Below are 20,292 nucleotides of genomic sequence, written 5' to 3'. Positions count from 1 at the left end.
GCTGCTTTCAATGAGCTATGCACTTGTATCCCTAGGTCCCTGTTCAATTACACTCCCTAGTGCCCTACCATTCATAGTACAAGTCCTGCACTGGTTGCCCAACTTGTTGAATGTCTGTTTCATTTCAAACTTCTGGCATTTGTGCATTATCGGGATACGTTTATCAATAATGTCAATTTTAATCAAATAAGATAGGAAAGACTGCCATGTCATAACAACACTAATGCAATTATCCAAAGGTACACAAACAAGCAATTTTAGCCAATTCATTCCATGTTTTTCCCACAGGCCTCCAATCCCAATATGATATGCAGTTGAGCATTCGAACCAACATCACAGGTAACCGTGCATGCAACACAAGCTACAAGTACAGCACCCTATTCACTCCATGCAACACCATCCAGTGACAAGGCAGACATCTCAGCATACTTAGTGGTTAGCACAATGCTTTACAGCGCCAGCGACCCGGGTTCAAATCCGCCCACTGTAAGGAGTTTGTACGTTCTCCCCATGTCAGTGCGGGTTTCCTCCGGGTGCTCCGGTTTCCTCCCACATTCCAAAGACGTACAGGTTAGGAAGTTGTGGGCATGCTATGTTGGCGCCAGAAGTGTGGCGACACTTGCGGGCTGCCCCCCAAAAATCACTACGCAAAAGATGTATTTCACTGTGTTTCGATGTACATGTGACTAGTAAAGATCTTCTATCTTACACTTCTTGCTGAAACATTCCATATGCAGTGAGAATGTCAACAACTAAAACAAAACAGATGAAGGGATTAGATACCCTAACTGATGGACAAATGAACTTAAGCAGAGAAGTGGGATTGATCTTCTCCAATCCCCGGTCACACCCTCACCTTTCCATAGACAGGGTTAGCTGCAGCCAGCACACTGCACCTGGCATTGAGCCTGGCATGAATGCCAGCTTTAGCAATAGTCACTCGTCCTTGCTCCATCACTTCATGGATAGCGGTGCGGTCCAGGTCAGACATCTTGTCAAACTCATCTATACAGACGACACCTCGGTCAGCTAAAACCATGGCACCAGCCTCAAGGCGTCGCTCTCCTGGGAGACAGACAGAGAGCAGGCTGTCAGAACTTCACATCTAATTAACAGGCACAAACCAGAGAGGATGCAGCTCTGCTGCAGCTCTAACAGTTGGCAAATCACCAAGGATAAACAAATGAACCACCCACAGACACATTATAAATCACAATTAATAAATTACTCCAATAGTGTCAACAGGGTAATAAATGTCAGCCTTGCCAGTGATACCCATGTCGTATAAATGGATTAGGGGGAAAAAATCTCTTCTACGTAGCTTTTCTACAGCAACAGCAGAAACTCCAAACCCACCTCCACAACACAGAATATAAAACATCTTTAAACTTTCCTCCTCTCACCCTATGCCCTCTAGTATTTGACATTTCCACCCTGGGAAAAAGATTGACTGTCTACCCTATCTATGCCTCTCAATTTTATAAACCTCTATCAGGTCTCCCCTCAGCCTCCAATGCTCCAGAGATAACAACCCAAGTTTGACCAACCTCCCCTTGGAGTCATTATCCAGAAAACAAATAACCCATTAGACTGACTATTTTCCCTTACTGCAGAGAGTACTAAAAGCAACACTTTTCTTTCATTCCCCTTTGTTGGACCTTGGCAGAACCAGAGCTGTAACAAGTGGCTGAAGCATCTATGAATGGGGCCTCACGAGATATTTTTAAATAACCATCTTCAATACCTACTGCATACACAGGGGTTTGGGGGGAGGAGAAGTAGGTTTGCTATAAATAGGATGTTTTGATCAGCTGAGACAGTGGCTACACCCTGCCCCCACCCCTCAGCCACAAGGAAAGGCTCCGGCACAGTGGGCTCCTTATCACGGCAGGCAGCTTCCTTTAGATTTATTTTTATTCAATCAAGGGATGTGGCTTTGCAGGCCAAGCTAGCATTTAACTGTATCCCCAATTGCCTGAGGTGGTGAGCCACTTTCTTGAACCGCTGCAGTCCTTGAGATGTGGGTAAATCCACAATGCTGTTAGGGAAGAAGTTCAGTTTATCAAAAAGTAAATAATCCTGTTTGAAATTGTCCCCTCAGAAGTTGAGCTGTCCATTGAAATCCTGCTACACAGCTTTCATTGCTGCCCCAATGTGTTGCGATGCAGAAGCTCTATACAGGAACAGACCGAATCAACACACAAAATATCACAGAGCAATGGTGATAGTGCTATGAAATAACTGGGCACACTGCACCCTTGTGTGGCAGAAATAAACACTGCAAGCAAGCAGCAGAGACCCAAATAAACTGCCTCAGGTTCTGGCTTATTTCAGAGTGACACTCTAAAAGGGAGACTCCTCCAGCAAAAATACAAGGACTAGATCTATAGGGAACATTAGTATTGAAGTTTCTTCTGAACCAAACTCAACCATGATTCAGAGACGCGCATGTAGAAGACTGGTAGCCGAATTTAAGGCTCAGGAGCTGAAGGCAATTATTGGCCTCACTGAACTGGAGAAGACATCAGGAAGAACGGACCTCAACCCTACTGGTCAAATCACTTAGATGCCACAGCCAAGAAAGCTCACCAGCACCTCTACTTCCTCAGGAGGCTAAAGAAATTTGGTTTGTCCCCTTTGACTCTCACCAACTTTTACCAATGCACCATAGAAAGCATCCTATCTGGATGTATCACGGCTTGGTACGGCAACTGCTCTGCCCAGGACTGCAAGAAGCTGCAGAGAGTTGTGGACACAGCCCAGTGCATCACTGACACCAGACTCCCCTCCTTGTTCCAACGGGACGGTTTACACCTGAACTGGAGGGGTACTGACATTCTTGCAGGAAGGTTTGCTAATGCTGCTCGGTGGGGGGGGGGGGGGGGGGGGGGGTGTTTAAACTAAATTTGCAGGGGGAGGGGATCCAGAATGAGAGAGAAGATAGCGAGATGAAGGGTAGAGAACAGGTAGGAACTACACAATTTCGGAACATTAATACAATTGGAGAGAGGAGAAATGGGTTAAAAATCCTATATCTGAATGCACGGAGTGTCAGGAATAAGGTAGCTCAGATACGAATGGGTAAGTATCATGTTGTTGGGATAACAGAGACATGGCTGCAGGGAGATCAGACCTGGGAAATGAATTTTCAAGGGTATACATGCTATCGTAAGGACAGGAAGGTGGGCAGAGGGGGTGGGGTGACCCTGTTGGTGAGGAATGAGATTCAGTCCTTTGCAAGGGGGGACATTGAATCAGGAGAAGTAGAGTCAGTGTGGATAGAACTGAGGAACTGTAATGCTGGCATGTGGCAAGGGTAATGTCACAGTAGTTATGGGGGATTTCAATATGCAAGTGGACTGGGAAAATCAGGCTGGTACTGGACCCCAGGAAAGGGAGTTTATAGAGTGCCTGCGGGATGTGTTCTAGGAGCAGCTGGTATGACAGCTGACCAGGGAGAGGGCTATTCTGGATTTAGTGCTGTGTAATGAGCAGGATTTGATAAGAGAACTCGAAGTAAAGGAGCCATTGGGAGGTAGTGACCATAACATAAGTTTTTATCTGCAATTGGAGAGGGAAAAGGGCAAATCAGAAGGGTCAATTTTTCAGTTGAACAAAGGAGACGATGGAGCCATGAGGGAGGAGCTGGCTAAAGTTGACTGGGCGGGCATCCTAGCAGAATTGTCAGTGGAACAGCAATGGCAGGTATTCTTGGGAATAATGCACAAGGTGCAGGATCAGTTTATTCCCCAGAGAAGGAAAGACTCAGAGGGGAAAGGGGCCACCGTGGCTGAGAAAGGAAGTCAGAAATAGCATTGTGTTAAAAAGGAAGAGGTATGGCAGAGCCAAGCTGAGTGGGAAGATAGAAGATTGGGAAATTTTTAAGGTGCAGCAGAATTTAACTAAAAAGGTAATTCGGGAAGAAAAAATGAGGTACGAAGGCAAGCTAGCCAGGAATATTAAGGAGGATAGCAAAAGCTTTTTTTTTAAAAAGGTATGTGAAGGGAAAGAAGTTAGTTAGGAACAATGTTGGGCCCTTGAAGACCGAATCGGGTGAAATTATTACAGGAAACAGGGAGATGGCAGTCGAATTTAATAAGTACTTTGGATCTGTCTTCACGGGGGAAGACTTAAGAAATCTCCCAGAGGTAAGGATGGACAAAAGGCAGAGGGTGACAGAGGAACTGAAGTGGATTGACATTAGGAAAGAAATGGTGATGGGTAGACTAATGGGGCTGAAGACTGACAAATCCCCAGGTCCAGATGGTCTGCATCCCAGGGTACTAAAGGAGGTGGCTCTAGAAATTGTGGATGCATTGGTGATCATTTTCCGATGTTCCTTAGATTTGGGGTCAGTTCCTGAGGATTGGAGGATGGCCAATGTTATCCCACTTTTTAAGAAAGGAGGGAGGGAGAAACGGGGAACTATCGTCCAGTTAGCCTAACATCTGTGGTGGGGAAGATGCTAGAGTCCATTATTAAGGATGAAATAGCGGCATATTTGGATAGCAATGATAGGATTGGGTCGAGTCAACATGGATTTACCAAGAGCAAATCATGCTTGACTAATCTACTGGAGTTTTTTTTTGAGGGTGTAACCAGGAAAATAGACGAGGGAGATCAGTGGATGTTGTATACCTCGACTTTCAGAAGGCATTTGATAAAGTGCTGCACAAGAGATTGGTGGGTAAAATTAGGGCTCATGGAATTGGGGGCGGGTATTAACATGGATAGAAAACTGGTTGGCGGGTAGGAAACAAAGGGTAGGGGTGAATGGATGTTTCTCAGAATGGCAGGCCGTGACTAGTGGGGTGCCACAGGGCTCGGTGCTGGGACTGCAGCTGTTTACGATCTATGTTGATGATTTAGATGAAGGCATTGTGAATAACATTAGCAAGTTTGCTGATGATACAAAGTTGGGTGGCAGTGCGACATGTGTAGAGGAAGTTAGGAGAATTCAGGGTGATTTGGATAGGTTGGGTAAGTGGGCAGGTACTTGGCAGATGAAGTTTAATGTGGATAAGTGTGAGGTCATCCACTTTGGGAGCAGGAACAGGAAGGCGGATTATTATCTGAATGGTGTGGGGTTAGGTAAGGGGGAAATACAAAGGGATCTAGGAGTCCTTGTTCATCAGTCACTGAAAGTGAATGAGCAAGTGCAGCAGGCAGTGATGAAGGCTAATGGAATGTTGGCCTGTATTACAAGGGGAATTGAGTACAAAAGCAAGGAGGTTCTTTTGCATTTGTACAGGGCCCTGGTGAGACCACTCCTGGAGTATTGTGTACAGTTTTGGTCTCCAGAGTTAAGGAAGGATATCCTGGCTATAGAGGGTGTGCAGCGTAGGTTTACGAGGTTAATTCCGGGGATGTCGGGACTGTCTTATTGGAGGTTGGAGAGACTGGGATTGTACACACTGGAATTGAGAAGATTGAGAGGGAATCTGATTGAAACATACAGGATTATTAAGGGATTGGACAGGATAGAGACTGGAAATATGTTCCAGATGTTGGGGAAGTCCAGGACCAGGGGGCATGATCTAAGAATAAGGGCTAGGCCATTTAGGACAGAGGTGAGGAAAAACTTCTTCTCCCAGAGGGTTGAATTTGTGGAATGCACTGCCTCAGAGGGCAGCAGAGGCCAATTCTCTGGACACTTTCAAGAGGGAGCTAGATAGGTTTCTTGTAGATAGGGGAATCAAGGGATATGGGGACAAGGCAGGAACAGGATATTGATTGTTGAGGATCAGCCATGATCTCAAAATGGCGGTGCAGACTCGAAGGGCCAAATGGTCTACTTCTGCTCCTATTGTCTATTGACTCTGTCTTTACCTCTCATTTGTCTTGGTGAAACAGCCAGCATAATCAAAGACCCCACCCACCCAGGTCACTCTCTCTTCTCTCCTCTTCCATCGGGTAGAAGATACAGGTGCCTGAGGGCATGTACCACCAGACTTAGACAGTTTCTTCCCCACTGTGATAAGACTGTTGAACGGTTCCCTTATACAAGAAGATGGACTGACCTCACGATCTACCTCGTTGTGACCTTGCACCTTATTGCACTGCACTTTCTCTGTAGCTGTGACACTTCACTCTGTACTGTTATTGTTTTTACCTGTACTACCCTAACATAACTGCACTGTGTAATGAATTGATCTGTACGATTGGTATGCAAGACAAGTTTTTCACTGTACCTCTGTACAAGTGACAATAATAAACCAATACTGATAGCTGCAGGGCTTGCATCTTTATCATGAAATCACAAAGGGATGAACAGTTGAATGAATGGTCAAAAATTGTGGCAAACAAATGTCAAAATAGGCAAGTAAAAGTTACCCACTTTGGGCATAGAAAAGGAAAGTTTCCTAAATAGTAAAAGCAGTAGATATTCAAAAATACCTGGGAGTTCACATGCATAAATTAAAATATCACACAGGTGCAGAAAGTAACCTAGATTTCACACCTACTGGGCAGAAGTCATGTTGTAACTACACAAAGTCTGGCTGCAACTTAGACCAAACAGAACAGGCAGGAATGATGGGAGAAGGTGCCATATCTGTAACTTACAAGGCCACCATGACTTGGGTGTAACCAGCCAAGATGGTACAAGTCATGGTCCCAGGAAAGAACACCACACATTCACAGGAGATGGCATTGATCCTAGCAGCTCAGAGTTTGGAGAGGTGATGAGGCAAGTGGGTACACCAGAATGAGAACAGCCATGGAAAAGGAACACGTGGCCAGGAGCCGTGTGTGTGTGACCTTCTCCCAATACTTCAGCCTTTTCTAGTTTGTCCATGTCCAAAAATCAGTCACGCCTTCCAGAACAAGGTTCTTGGGGTTGATGGGGGGTGGGGGGGGGGGGGGGGGGTTGTTGTGGCAGCAAGCAGACATGTGGGGGAATGCTGATATAGGGAAAAGTAGGAATGTGGAATGTCTGAGAATATCCAGGGATGGCCCAACAGTCTGCAGGGTTTAGATAGTCTGCCCTGAAGTTCCCTCTCTTCTTAAACGTCCTTGAGCAACTGTTCAGGCCCCAATCATGCTTCAATCAACTCCAGCCAACTGAATCACCCTGTCCAACTGCCTGTTTAACAGTCACACTTTCAATATTCCCTCCCATGATATCAGTACATAGTCCAAACAATAACTTACCGGTTTCTTGGTCAGTGGTGACTGCTGCAGTTAAACCCACCCCAGTGGAACCACGGCCAGTGGTTGGGATAGCACGTGGAGCACTGAACAGCACGTAACGCAGGAGCTGCGATTTCGCCACTGACGGGTCACCTACAGAAGGAACACATGGGACAGCAAGTTGTACATACAGAAAGATGCTGCACAATCCGTTGAGTACTTCTAACATTTCCCAATTTAATCCAATGTTTACACAAGACTTGGTACCTGAATGAAAACGCACTATGCCACTACAGGCACACAGACCACACACCACAGACACAGTTACCCACCCAGCCTGGATTCACAATGGTGGTGTTGGAACCCAAGTCTGCAGATTCATTTACAAACAAGGCAACGCTACACTTGCCAAGTTCAAGGGTCATCAACCTTGAACAAGTCTACATCTCCAATGGAGATGTCAACTCGTTGAATGTTTTCTTTATTTTGAACTTCTAGCATTTGTGCATTATCAGTGTACTACAACTGCAGGAGTTGCAAGATACAATGTCACTGGCAACCCAGCTCCCTTTCCATTCATCTTACAGGATTTTGGTGCCTTGGTTTGCATTAACTACCCACAGAGCAGCAGTGAACCACTGAACACCTCTTGGCACTCTCAAGGTATTCCCACAGTCCAGTAGGCATTGAAGTTCAACAATTTATATCTAACAGTGATTAACAAGCAGGAATATATTTGCTGGTGTGCAACTTAGATGGGAAACTGCAATACTGCCTTGCCCTCCCTGGTGGTAGATAATATTAGACAAATATCACTGAGATAATCTGGGCAAGTAACTACAATGCAGTTTGTAGATGGTGCATATTAGAGCCAGTGGAGGAGGGAATGAATGTGTAGCCAGGCAGATGGGTGCCAAATTACTTTGCCCTAACAAATGTTAAGCTGCTTCAAGGAGCTGCACTCATCCAAGCAAGAGCATCCCATCACACTGCCGATTTGCATCTCGCAAAGGCTCGGGAGAAGCAGCATATCACTCTGATAGACACAGTGTGCTTGGGCCTGGTCCAACTGAGGTTTTGGTCAACATTGATCCCAAGGATATTGATGGTGAGCCAATTGGGGGGGGGGGGGGGGGGGAAAGAAGGAGGTGGCAGCTAGTGGAAAGGAGGCACAGGGAAGGTATCTCGGCAGTGGCAATGGCACTTAATATCAAGTATAGGTGGTTACATTCCACTGTGTTGGAGATGGTACATCAACGATGCTGAGGTGGAGATGGTTGACAGCTTAAATTCCAAGGACTAAGTATCACCAATAGCCTGTCCTGGTCCAAGTGCAGACACCATAGCCAAGAAAGCTCACCAGCTCCTCCATTTCCTCAGGAGGCTAAAGAAATTCAGCATGTCCCCCCCCCCCCCCACCCCCCCCGTTGATCCTCACCCTTCTTTTTTTTTTTAAAATCGATGCATCATAGAAAGCATTCTATCCAGATGCATCATGGTTTGGTATGCCAACTGCTCTGCCCGTGACCAAATGAAACTGCAGAGTTGTGGACACAGCTCAGCACATCACAGAAACTAGCCTCCCCTCTGTGGACTGTCAACACTTCTGACTGCCTCAGTAAAGCAGCCAGCATAATCAAAGACCTCACCCACCCCAGGCATTCTCTCTTCTCCCCTCTCCCATCAGGCAGAAGATACAAAAGCCTGAAAGCACATACCACCAGGCTCAGGGACAGCTTCTAACCTGCTGTTACAAGACTATTGAATGGTCCCCTAGTATAAGATGGACTTAACCTCACAATCTACCTCATTACAGCCTTGCACCTTATTGTCTGCCTGCACTGCACTCTCTCTGTGACTGTTGCACTTTATTCTGCCTTCTGTTATTGTTTTCCTTTGTACTGCCTCGATGCACTATGTAATGAATTGATCTGTACCTTGGTACATTTGATAATAAATGAAGTTACCAATTTGCTTGGCAGTTTAGTGGTGTGAATGTTACTTGACACATCAGGCCATGCCTGGTTGTTCTGTCTTGCTGCACGCACACACACTCAAGAGTTGTGTATTGAACATTGTTCAATAATCAATGAACATCCCCACTTCTAACATTATAATGGAAGAAAAGTCATTGATGAAGTAGCTGAAGATATGGATTATTTACAGGCAGAAGAGATTTAGTTTAATTCAGCACAGACAGTGGGTTGAAGAGCCTGCTCCTGTGCTGTGTTCTGTGGTTGGGCCTAGAACACTACCCTGGGAACTCCTGCAAATGCCTTGCAGTTGGGTCGAGTGACCTCCAACAACGACCACCTTCCTCTGCACAAGGTGCAACTCCAACTGGGTGTCTTGCCTTTAATGCCCATTGACCTCATTCATACCAGGGCACCTCGATACCACACTCAGTAAAATGCTCCTTTTATTTCAAGGCCATTGTTCTCTTTACCCCTTTGGTCCACATTTGAACCAAGGCTGTGATGAGGTCTGGAATCACACCAAGATCGACGAGTTAAGGATGGCAAATTTCCTGAAGGACAATTGCGAAACAGCCACTCTTATGACAATCCAGAGTTTTGTGGTCAGAAACCATTCCTTTAAATTTTCTATATTAATCCAAATTCCACAGCTCCTACAATGCATATTTAACTTCCATGTCAGGATTGCTAACCTGATAACTCAACCACTGCTTGCACAGCATACCTTTACAGTTAAGGATGCACCAACTCTTGCAGGGGCCTGGTGTTGAAGCCACTTCCCTGGGATACATTTATAGCACTGATCTACCTCCCAACTTCTACAAACATACAAACAGGGAATTATAGACGAGTAAGTCTTACCTCAGTGGTTGGTAAGCTAATGGAGAAGATCCCAAGAGGCAGGATTTATGAACATTTGGAGAGGTATAATATGATTAGGAATAGTCAGCATGGCTTTGTCAAGGGCAGGTCCTGCCTTACGAGCCTGATTGAATTTTGAGGATGTGACTAAACACATCGATGAAGGGAGAGCAGTAGATGTAGTGTATATGGATTTCAGCAAGGCATTTGATAAGGTACCCCATGCAAGGCTTATTGAGAGAGTAAGGAGGCATGGGATCCAAGGGGACATTGCAGTGTGGATCCAGAACTGATGGCCCACAGAAGGCAAAGAGTAGTTGTTGAAGGGTCGTATTCTGCGTGGAGGTCGGTGACCAGTGGTGTACCTCAGGGATCTGTACTGGGACCCTTACTATTTGTGATTTTTATAAATGACTTGGATGAGGAAGTGGAGGGATGGGTTAGTAAGTTTGTGGATGACACAAGGTTGGGGGTGTTGTGGATAGTTTGGAGGGCTGTCAGAGGTTAGAGAGGGACATTGATAGGATGCAAAGTTGGGCTGAGAAGTGGCAGATGCAGTTCAACCCAGATAAGTGTGAAGTGGTTCATTTTGGTATGTCAAATATGTTGGCGGAATATAGTATTAATGGTAGGACTCTTGGCAGTGTGGAGGATCAGAGGGATCTCGGGGTCCAAGTCCATAGGATGCTCAAAGCGGCTGTACAGGTTGACTCTGGTTAAGGCGGCATACGGTGTATTGTCCTTCATCAATCGTGGAATTGAATTTAGGAGCCGAGAGGTATTGTTGCAGCTATATAGGTCCCTGGTCAGACCCCACTTGGAGTACTGTGCTCAGTTCTGGTCACCTCACTACAGGAAGGATGTGGAAGCCATAGAAAGGGTGCAGAGGAGATTTACAAGGATGCTGCCTGCAATGCAGAGCATACCTTATGAAAGCAGATTGAGGGAACTCTGCCTTCTCTCCTTGGAGCGACGGAGGATGAGGGGGCGACCTGATAGAGGTATATAAGATGAGAGGTATTGATTGGGTAGATATTCAGAGGCTTTTCCCCAGGGCCGAAATGGTGGCCACAAGAGGACATAGGTTTAAGGTGCTGGGGAGTAGGTATAGGGGAGATGTCAGGGGTAAGTTTTTTTACTCAGTGGTGAGTGCGTGGAATGGGCTGCTGGCAATGGTGGTGGAGGTGGATGTGATAGGGTCTTTTAAGAGACAGTTGGATAGGTACATGGAGCTGAGAAAAATAGAGGGCTATGGGTAAGCCTAGTAATTTCTGGGGTAGGGACATGTTCGGCACAGCTTTGTGGGCTGAAGGGCCTGAATTGTGCTGTAGTTTTTCTATGTTCTAGGTTCTAACATAATCTCTCCAATATAAACTGCAAAGATCCAACCAAATGCTATGTGGGGAAACTCTCATCATCCAAGTACTTCCAATGACCCTACTGGGGGTGGGGCAAGAAATGAAATAAATTAACCTTAGGAGTCAATTTCAGATCAGTCAAGATTAGACAGAAATAAAATCCAAGAATACAATTACACATGCATACCGCACCTATTAATAGGATGTTGATATCACCGCGAATCCGGCTTCCGTTCTCCAGGAGTTTCTCTGAACCCCCCAGCAGCAGGCAGAGAATAGCCTTCTTGATGTATTCATGTCCATGAATACTAGGGGCCAAGGACCTGGCCAGCTGCTCAAAGATGTCCTAGAATAGAGCAGAGACCCTTGTGACTGAGGCAGAAACCAAGTCCACAACAAGAGTTGAAAGATGTCGTCAGAGCAAATAAGTACAGCAGAACCAAACCAAACCCAAAAGTTCACAAGAAACTTGGTCAATTCCCACTTTGATTGAGGCTTCAGCATTGACAATGTTCTGACTGGTACAAAGGTTGCCACCAAAACCCAAGGGAAGCATCATACATGAATGTGTCCAGGAACTGTCACACGCAGGGCACTGAACTAACTCTCAATAGGATGATATTACACGCTTAAGACAATGTACTTTGGGTCCATTGATGGGGCAGGTAGGTGGTTCAAGTTGGACCAATTACATCTTATCAGGAATAGAACCAATACTTGCACAGGGGAAGAGGGAGATGAAAAGTCAAGGGGAGTGTCAGAATCAAGAAAAACGTGTAGGAAATTGAAAATAGAAATGTACAAATAAAATAGAAACAAAATCAAAGGAAGCAGCCAAGAGGCAGAGTATGAAAATGATTAAAGGCCACATTTGAAGACATTTAAATGCAGCTGATCTACAAATGGATGAACTAGCAGCACATATGGGGTAAGAGCTAATTGTCATTACAGGAACGCAACAGCAGAGTTAACCAAAGCTGGGAACTAAATATTCCAGGGTATTCAACGTTTAGAAAGGAGGGCGGGTTAACAGAAGGGGGAGGGTAGCTGGATTAATGTGGGACAACATCAGTACAGTAGCTCAAAAGGATCTTGACATGTCCTTTTGTTTCTTTTCTGTCCAAATGCTCTCATTAATCTCTCAACCAGACAGCTTCGCAAACAATATCACCATGGCAATCGTGGCCTCACCCCATCAGACATTTTCTCCCTCCTCCCCATCTCTCCCCCACTCTCTGCAACTTAACACTAACTTTTCATCTCACTTTCCCAGTTCTCATGAGGGGTCTTTAACCTATTGCTCTTTCCACAGATGCTGGATGACTTGTATTTCTAGAACTTTGTATTTACTTCAGATTTCTCCAATTTGATTTTCAATTAGGGAAAATGTCTGACCAATCGATTTTTTTTTTGAAAATGAAGAGCAGTGAGGAACCAGTGAACTGGTATATTTAGATTTCTAGAAGCCTCCTGCATATAGTCCTGTTTCAAAGATGAGTAAGATTAGTCCACATGGAATAGAGGATAATAAACTAGTGTCGATCGAGAAGATTAAAGTAAAACAAAGGAATAAACTTTACTTTAATGGGAGGCTTTGACAGGCAGGATCAGGGCTTAGGTACAACCTCAAACTATAACAATTTGGTTGAGGGACCAAAATGTAAATTTCCAAATTTACCAATGATACAAAACTAAGTGGGAATGCGAGTAGTGACAGGGATTGAAGAGGATACAGGCACATTGAGCAAGTGGACAGATGAGGCACAACATGGAAACACAAGAGGCTACGTACAGCAGGGAAACAAATGCCGTGTATTTGGTAAATGGTGGAAGATGGGGAAATTCTTTCACTCTCCAGAAACAGGTGTCAGCAGTAAGACCAGCATTTATTGCCCATCCCTAACTGCCCTCGAGGTGGTGGTGAGTACTACCTTGAACCACTGCAGTCCCTCTATTGTAGGTACTCCCACATTGCTGCTAAAGAGTATGTTCCAGCATAGAGACTGAGCAATGAAGGAGAGGTGATATACTTCCAAATCAGGATGGTATGCAACACGAGGGGAACCTGTGGATGGTGGTGTTCCATGGATCACGCCCTTGTTCTTCCTGCTAGTCGGGGACTTTGGTTTGGGGGGTGCTGTTGGGATAGTCTTGCAAGGAACTGCAATGCATCTTGTATGTGGTACACATTACAGCCATGGTGTGCTGGTGCTGGACAGAATCAATGTTTAGAGTGGTAGATGGGGTGCCAATTGAGTGGGCTACTTTGTAGAATGTGGGTTTACAGGAGGACCAGAGTCTGTTCACAAGTTACTGAAGCATGTAGCAGGTAATTAGGAGAGCAAATGATTTGTTGGTTATTATTGAAAGAGGATTTGGGTACAAGGGTAGGGACTTTTTCTGACTGTTACAGAGGGCTTTGGTGAGACTATGCCTGGAGCACTATGGACAATTCTGGTCTCCTTACCCCACCAAAAAAAAAGTCCTATAGGAGGGTGTGAAGCAAAGGTTCACCAGTAAGTTCCTGGGATGATGTGTCCATCATATGAAGGAGGATCAAGAAGTCCAGGTCTGTGTTTTCCCGAAGTTTAGAATAATGAGGGGTGACAAAGAAATGTACAAAATTCATAGAGAACTTGATGCAATAGATGTGGGGAGGATGTTTCCCCTGGCCAAGTCATCTGGAACTCAGGAATTCTCAAAATAAGGGGCAGAACACAGAATTGAGGAGAAATCTCTCCACTCAGAAGATGGTGACTTTTGGAATTCTCCAGAGGACTGTGGAGTTTCATTCATTAATACATCGAGTATTAGAGTACTCCTGCTATTTTGTGTTCTTGTCATTTGTCCTATTCCTTTGTTGAAGAGCATCTTCATGGGATTATTGTACCTACATTAAACTTGTTACCAATTCGCCTCCACTACCCCACAGTCCCCCCTACCTTTGAACGTGACTTGCTGAATTTCTTGATCTTGGCCACATCATCTGCAGAAAACATGGGGGATACCTCCTTGCTCATCATCTTGACATGGCACGCAATCAGAATCGTTCTAAGGACGACAAACCAGTCACAGTTATACGTGGTCCATCCTTCTTAGTTACCCAAAGATTAGCATTCATTTGCCAGGGAGGTGACGAACACAGCAAAGTTCATCTCACTGAACAGCCAGCTTAGCAAAGAATTCCTGCCCACCAGTCAGGGACTCGGTGCCACAATCTCATCACCCACTGTTCTGATAAGGCACTATAGGAAGCTTCATGGAGACCTTTCCGGTACATTGAAGAACATTGAACAGTACAGCACAGGAATAGGCCCTTCGGCCCACGATGTCTGTACCAATCATGATGCCAATCAAATCTAATCCCATCTGCCTGCATATAACCCATATCCCTCCATTCCCTGCCTGTTTATGTTCCTGTCTAAATGCCTCTTAACACTGCCATCGTATCTGCTTCCACCATCTTTCCTGGTAGCATGTTATAGGCACCTACCACTTAAAAAAAAACTTGCCTCAAATCTCCCTTAAACCTATGCCCTCTAGTATTTAACATTTCCACCCTAGGAAAAACACAATATCTCCCCCATCTATGCCTCAATTTTATACACTTGTCCCTTCAGCCACTCCTCAGAAAACAATCCAAGTTTGTCCAACCTCTCCTCATAGCCAGTATCTCTAACCCAGACAACATCCTGGTGAACAACTTCTGTACCCTCTCAAAAACCTCCACATCCTTCCTAGCATGCAGTGACCAGAATTGCAAACAATACTCCAAATGTGGCCTAACCAAAGGTTTAAACAACAGCAACATCACTCCTGACTTTTATACTCAGTGCCCCAAACTCTGAAGGCAAGCATGCCGTATTCCACCTCTACTACCCTATCCACTTGTGTGCCCACTTTCAGAGCACTATGGACTTGCGCCCAACATCCCTGATTTAAGACATGGAAGCAGATGGAGAGGCTATATTCATTGATATTTAACATTCTAGGAGCAGTGAGGCTTATCTGACAGAAAGTTGCCCTGCATGTCATTTCAACCGGTGCTTGTTAACCAGTGAATCAAATATTTAATAACTTAACAAAACCCAAGAGAAATTCTGTGCTGCTCCCAGCCACATACAAGATCCTAAAAACCAGACTCACTTCAGTAAATAAGGTGCTCCAGAAAACAGAGGATGATGGAAAGGTGCAGACTAAGTAAGCAATCAGGGAATGGAGCAGTAAACTGGCAGGGGCAACATAGTGGAAACATAGACCACTAACCAAGAGAAGCTCAAACCCCATCATGCTGCTGGACAGTTCAAATAATTAAGCAAACATACAACATATTGAAATGGTGCAAGACTTTAATTGATACTGGCAAAAAGCAGAACTGGAAATACAAAATGATTACTGAAAGTTTAATGAAAGTGAAAAAATGACTGGGCGATAGATCAAAAGTCTGGCTTCTCTTAAATGGGTCTGTATGAACAGTATACAAAGCATTTTTCCACTGTACCTCGGTACATGTGACAATGATAAACAAATTAATGGTATATACCCACAGACAAGTAGTTAAAGAGCCAGGCAGCAGGTTTCTAACTGGAGCTTGTTAACAGAAATGTTAAGTTGCCATTAACGATCGAGAGTTTAGAAGAATGAGCGGTAATCTTTTTCTCGAAACAGTCCGAGGGGATTGACAGGTCAGAAGCTGTGATGTTTTTCCTGGTAGGAGTATCTAGAACTAGAGGACATAATTTCAAAGTAAAGGGGTTATCCATTTCAGACAGAAGTGAGAAGGAATAATTTACTCCTGCTCCTTTCTTATGAAAACAGTTTCAACATTAGTCAGACCACAACGCGAGTACTGTGAGCAATTCTAGTCACTACAGGAAAGAGGTGATTGAATGAAGAGGGTGCAGAGGAAACTTAGGAAGCCATTGCCAGGTCCTTAAAACTGTGGCCCTCAGGCAAAATTGAATAAGCTAGTGTTGTCTTCTTTGGATCAAAACTGAAGGGAGACTTAACTGAGATATATAAAAAAACGAGGGGGTCAGAGAAGAAATTAGAAAGGCTGTATGTTTACAAGACCCATTTCCCCAAGCAAAGGGGTCAAAAACCAAGTGGTTTAGACTGAAAGAAATTGATAAGACTTGAGGGTAGAGGGGGGCAAAAAACTTCCACCCAACACTCAGCAAGTCTGGAACAGATTGCCCGAGGGAGTGACGGGAGCAGAAATCCTCATTACATTTAAGCAGCATTTGGACAGGTGGCTGAAGAACGTGATATGCAGAGCTGGAAAGCTGGACAGTACCATTTCTGACACACGGACTGAATGGTCTTAGAGCCAGAGAGGTACAGCACAGAAACAGGCCCCTCGGCCCACCACATCCATGCCAATCTTTCTCTTCATCTACACCAACCCCATTTGCCCACATTCGGACCATATTCTTCTATGCCTTGCCTGTTCAAGTGTCTATCTAGATGCCTCTTAAACAAAGTGCCTGTATCTGATTCCACCTCCTCTGGCAGCATGTTCCAGATACCAACCATTCAGTGTCAAAATAAAAAAAACTTTCTCCTTCCATCTCAGAATAGTACAGCACAGAACATGCCCTTCGGTCCACGATGTTGTGCCAACATAGCTAATCCCTCCTACCTACAGAATACCCATATCCCTCCATCTTCCTCTCATTCATGTGCCCATCCAAGCCCCTCTTAAAAGCCCCCAATGAATTTGCCTCCACCACCCTATCAGGCAATGCATTCCAGGCATCCACCAGTCTCTCTGTACCCCTCATGTCTCTTCTGAACCTACCCCCTCACCTTAAATGCAACTTCTTTAGAGTTCTCACCATGAACGTGTGCCCTCTTGTTTTTGACACCCCTACCAAAGTAAATAACCTCGTGTTGTAAATTTTATACGAATACCAACGACCTCCACCGAGGGCAAGCAGCGCTCCCAGCTGTAACTAAAGCATTAACATTGCAGTACCTGAATGTCCCAGAGGTATAGCCATTCTTCTTGCCTGGCAGGCAGCGGTAGGTACCAACAACCTGTACCCGGTCACCAGGCTTGACCACATCCACCAGATCGTTGTCCAGAATAATGTCAACTGAGCGAGGGAGCTGGCCAGCAGGAGCCTTCTCTGGCATTTCCTGAATGGTGATGGTCTGGTGGTCCTTGTACAATGATAGTCCAAACTCTGTCTCTAGGGGATTATTCTCCTCATCCTGGAGAGATCAGTAAGCACACATTTACCCGTCAGAAGTCTAACTGGGTGTTTAACCTGCCTCCAATATTCCTTTCACAAGCCATAACTCCAACACCCCTACAACAACCAGACTTTTACAGCAACAAACAAGATGCTGAAGGAACTCAGCCGGTCAGGCAGCATCTGTGGAGGGAAGTGGATAGTCAACACTGAGTCAAGACTCCTACAGCAGGAAGTAACACTGCATGTGATAATGCTCTACATCAGAAAAGCCAAGGAAAGATCAATTTCACAACAAGCATCAGTAAGATCTTAAGATATCTTTAAGAGTCACACGTACATCAAAACACAGTGAAACGCATCTTTTGCATAGTGTTCTGGGGGCAGCCAGCAAGTGTCGCCACACTTCCGGCACCAACATAGCATGCCCACAACTTCCTAAAGTAACATAGGACTGCAGATGCTGGAATCTAGATGATAAACACAACGATGCTGGAGGAACTCAGCAGGCCAGGCAGCATCAGTGGAGAAAAGCAGGCAGTCAACGTTTCGTGTCAGGACCCTTCTTCAGGACTGAAGATAGGAAAAGGGGAAGCCCAATATATAGAGGGAAAAGCAGAGCAGTGATAGGTGGACAAGAGGGGAGGCAGGGTGGGCACAAGGAGGTGATATGTAGATTCAGGTAAGAGATAGTGATAGACAGGTGCAGGGGAGGGGAGAGCAGAGCCACTGGGGGATGGGTCAAAGGTAAGAGGAGAAAGGATAAAAGGGCTAGGAGAGGGAAGGGAAGCGAAGCATGGGGAAGGTTTTTGGGGAAGGGCGGTGGGGAACTTCCCAACCTGTATGTCCTTGGAATGTGGGTGGAAACCGGAGCACCCGGAGGAAACCCATGCAGACACGGGGAGAACGTACAAACTCCTTACAGACAGCAGCCGGAATTGTACCAGGTCGCTGGTGCTGTAATAGCGTTACGATAACTGCTACACTACCGTGCCTGCCAGTAAAATGCTCAGCCCTGCCCCACCCCACAAGGTCAAGGGAAGGTTGACACACCATACTGGCTCAGTTATTCTGCAAGCTCTCAATTTATGGACTTTTGATTGGCTGAAGAGTCAGGAAAGAAAGAAAACACTCCAATGTAAACCTGTGTCCAAGGTTTCCCATGTAAATAAGCTGGCTCTGAGTCAGCAAGCTGAAGTGAATCCCTCTTTAATACTGGAGGTGGTGACAGATCGCTGTAACTTCCAAGGTTGCAAAATTGTTTACTGCATTATGAAAACAGGTTGTGTGAACTCAACTTTTTCTCCCTAGAGCACCAGAGGATGAGAGGTGACCTGATAGAGGTGTATAAAAGATGATGAGAGGTATTGATCGGGTAGATAGTCAGAGGCTTTTCCCCAGGGCTGAAATGCTGGCCACAAGAGGACATAGGTTTAAGGTGCTGGGGAGCAGATATAGAGGAGATGTCAGGGGTGTTTTTTTTACTCAGAGAGTGGTGAGTGCGTGGAATGGGCTGCCGACAACAGTGGTGGAGGCGGGTATGATGGGGTCTTTTAAGAGACTTTTGGATAGGTACATGGAGCTGAGAAAAATAGAGGGCTATGGGCAAGCCTAGTAATTTCTAAGGTAGGGACATGTTCGGTAGGTTTTCTATGTATTCAGGGATCTGAAAGCACAAGACCTGCAGAAATTTAACACACTGAGCCACACTGGTGTCAAACCCAGTAAACATGGTAGGGCTGAGCCTGTCCTGACAGTGACTAATTACAGTCGGCTCTGGCTTGGTATCTGGCATTCTCACTGCAGTTAGAAAGCCCCAATTGAAGTCCCACTGCAGAGAACCAGCACAGAAAGCCACGACAATACTCCTGTGCTGTTTGAGCTCTATTGCTCAGATTAAACTTTAAAAGCAACACCCCATTTGCTCTCAGATGAGTCAAAGATCCCAACAAATTTTTGGCAATGTTCTTATCAGGGCTGTTAATTACCCCTCAACCAACATCACCAAAACAGCTCGTGACCAGCAGCATATTTTTGCCGTGTACAGCTTGGCTGCCAGATTCCCCATATTTCAAAGTGTGGTCACTGTAAAGAGTACTTCATTGGCCGCAACACTCAAGGATATGCTGAAAGAGTCACTGAAAACACTCTACAAATGCAACCATCTGATGAGGCGATGTTTGCTTCAGTAGGTCAGGATGAAATACCAACCCTGCATTCCTTAAACATAGGGGCACTGAACTAACCGAGGCAGAAGTCCTTCCCCAGAAATAAGCACATGAAGAAATGTCAATAACATCGATAGAGCTGTCAAAAAGGCACATACAGCATCATCAGTTCAGGGAAAAATAGTCCTGCAGTTCAGGACAAATTGTCACGAAATCTCTTCATTCTCCAGAAAACAACCTTTTCACCTCAAGTATTGACATTTCCACTGAAGGAGCTGGTGAAGAGGTCTAGAGTCAGTGTCAAACAGCACAGAAATAGGTATTTCGGCCCACCACATCCATGTTACAGATCTGCACAATAGTGTAGTGGTTAGTGTAATGCAATTACAGCGCCAGCGACCCAGGTTCAATTCCACCACTGCAAGGTTTGTTTTATGTTCTCCGTGTCTGCGTGGGTTTCCTCCAGGTGCTCTGGTTTCCTCCCACATTCCAAAGACATACAGGTTAGGAGTTGTGGGCATGCTACGTTGGCGCTGGAAGAGTGGCGACACTTGCGGGCTGCCCCCAGCACATTCTCAGTAATGCAAGAAGATGCATTTCA

General features: G+C 45.3%; 1 protein-coding gene across 1 annotated transcript in view; it reads right to left on the bottom strand.

The window, feature by feature from the left end:
* The window catches only part of mcm3 (minichromosome maintenance complex component 3), a 62,925-nt gene that overhangs the window by 30,748 nt on the left and 11,885 nt on the right, over window positions 1–20,292 (bottom strand). The window contains exons 5-9 of the mRNA XM_052012666.1: window positions 17,304–17,542; window positions 14,269–14,377; window positions 11,519–11,672; window positions 7,153–7,284; window positions 857–1,065 (exon numbers count right to left, since the gene is read on the bottom strand). Of these exons, the coding sequence (XP_051868626.1) occupies window positions 857–1,065; window positions 7,153–7,284; window positions 11,519–11,672; window positions 14,269–14,377; window positions 17,304–17,542 (843 nt within the window). The remainder of the gene's footprint in view (window positions 1–856; window positions 1,066–7,152; window positions 7,285–11,518; window positions 11,673–14,268; window positions 14,378–17,303; window positions 17,543–20,292) is intronic.

This window comes from Pristis pectinata, chromosome 3 (assembly GCF_009764475.1).
Source record: "Pristis pectinata isolate sPriPec2 chromosome 3, sPriPec2.1.pri, whole genome shotgun sequence".
Classification (NCBI taxonomy): domain Eukaryota; kingdom Metazoa; phylum Chordata; class Chondrichthyes; order Rhinopristiformes; family Pristidae; genus Pristis; species Pristis pectinata.
Note: the sequence above shows the minus strand (reverse complement) of the source record. Positions and strands in the feature narration are given on the sequence as shown.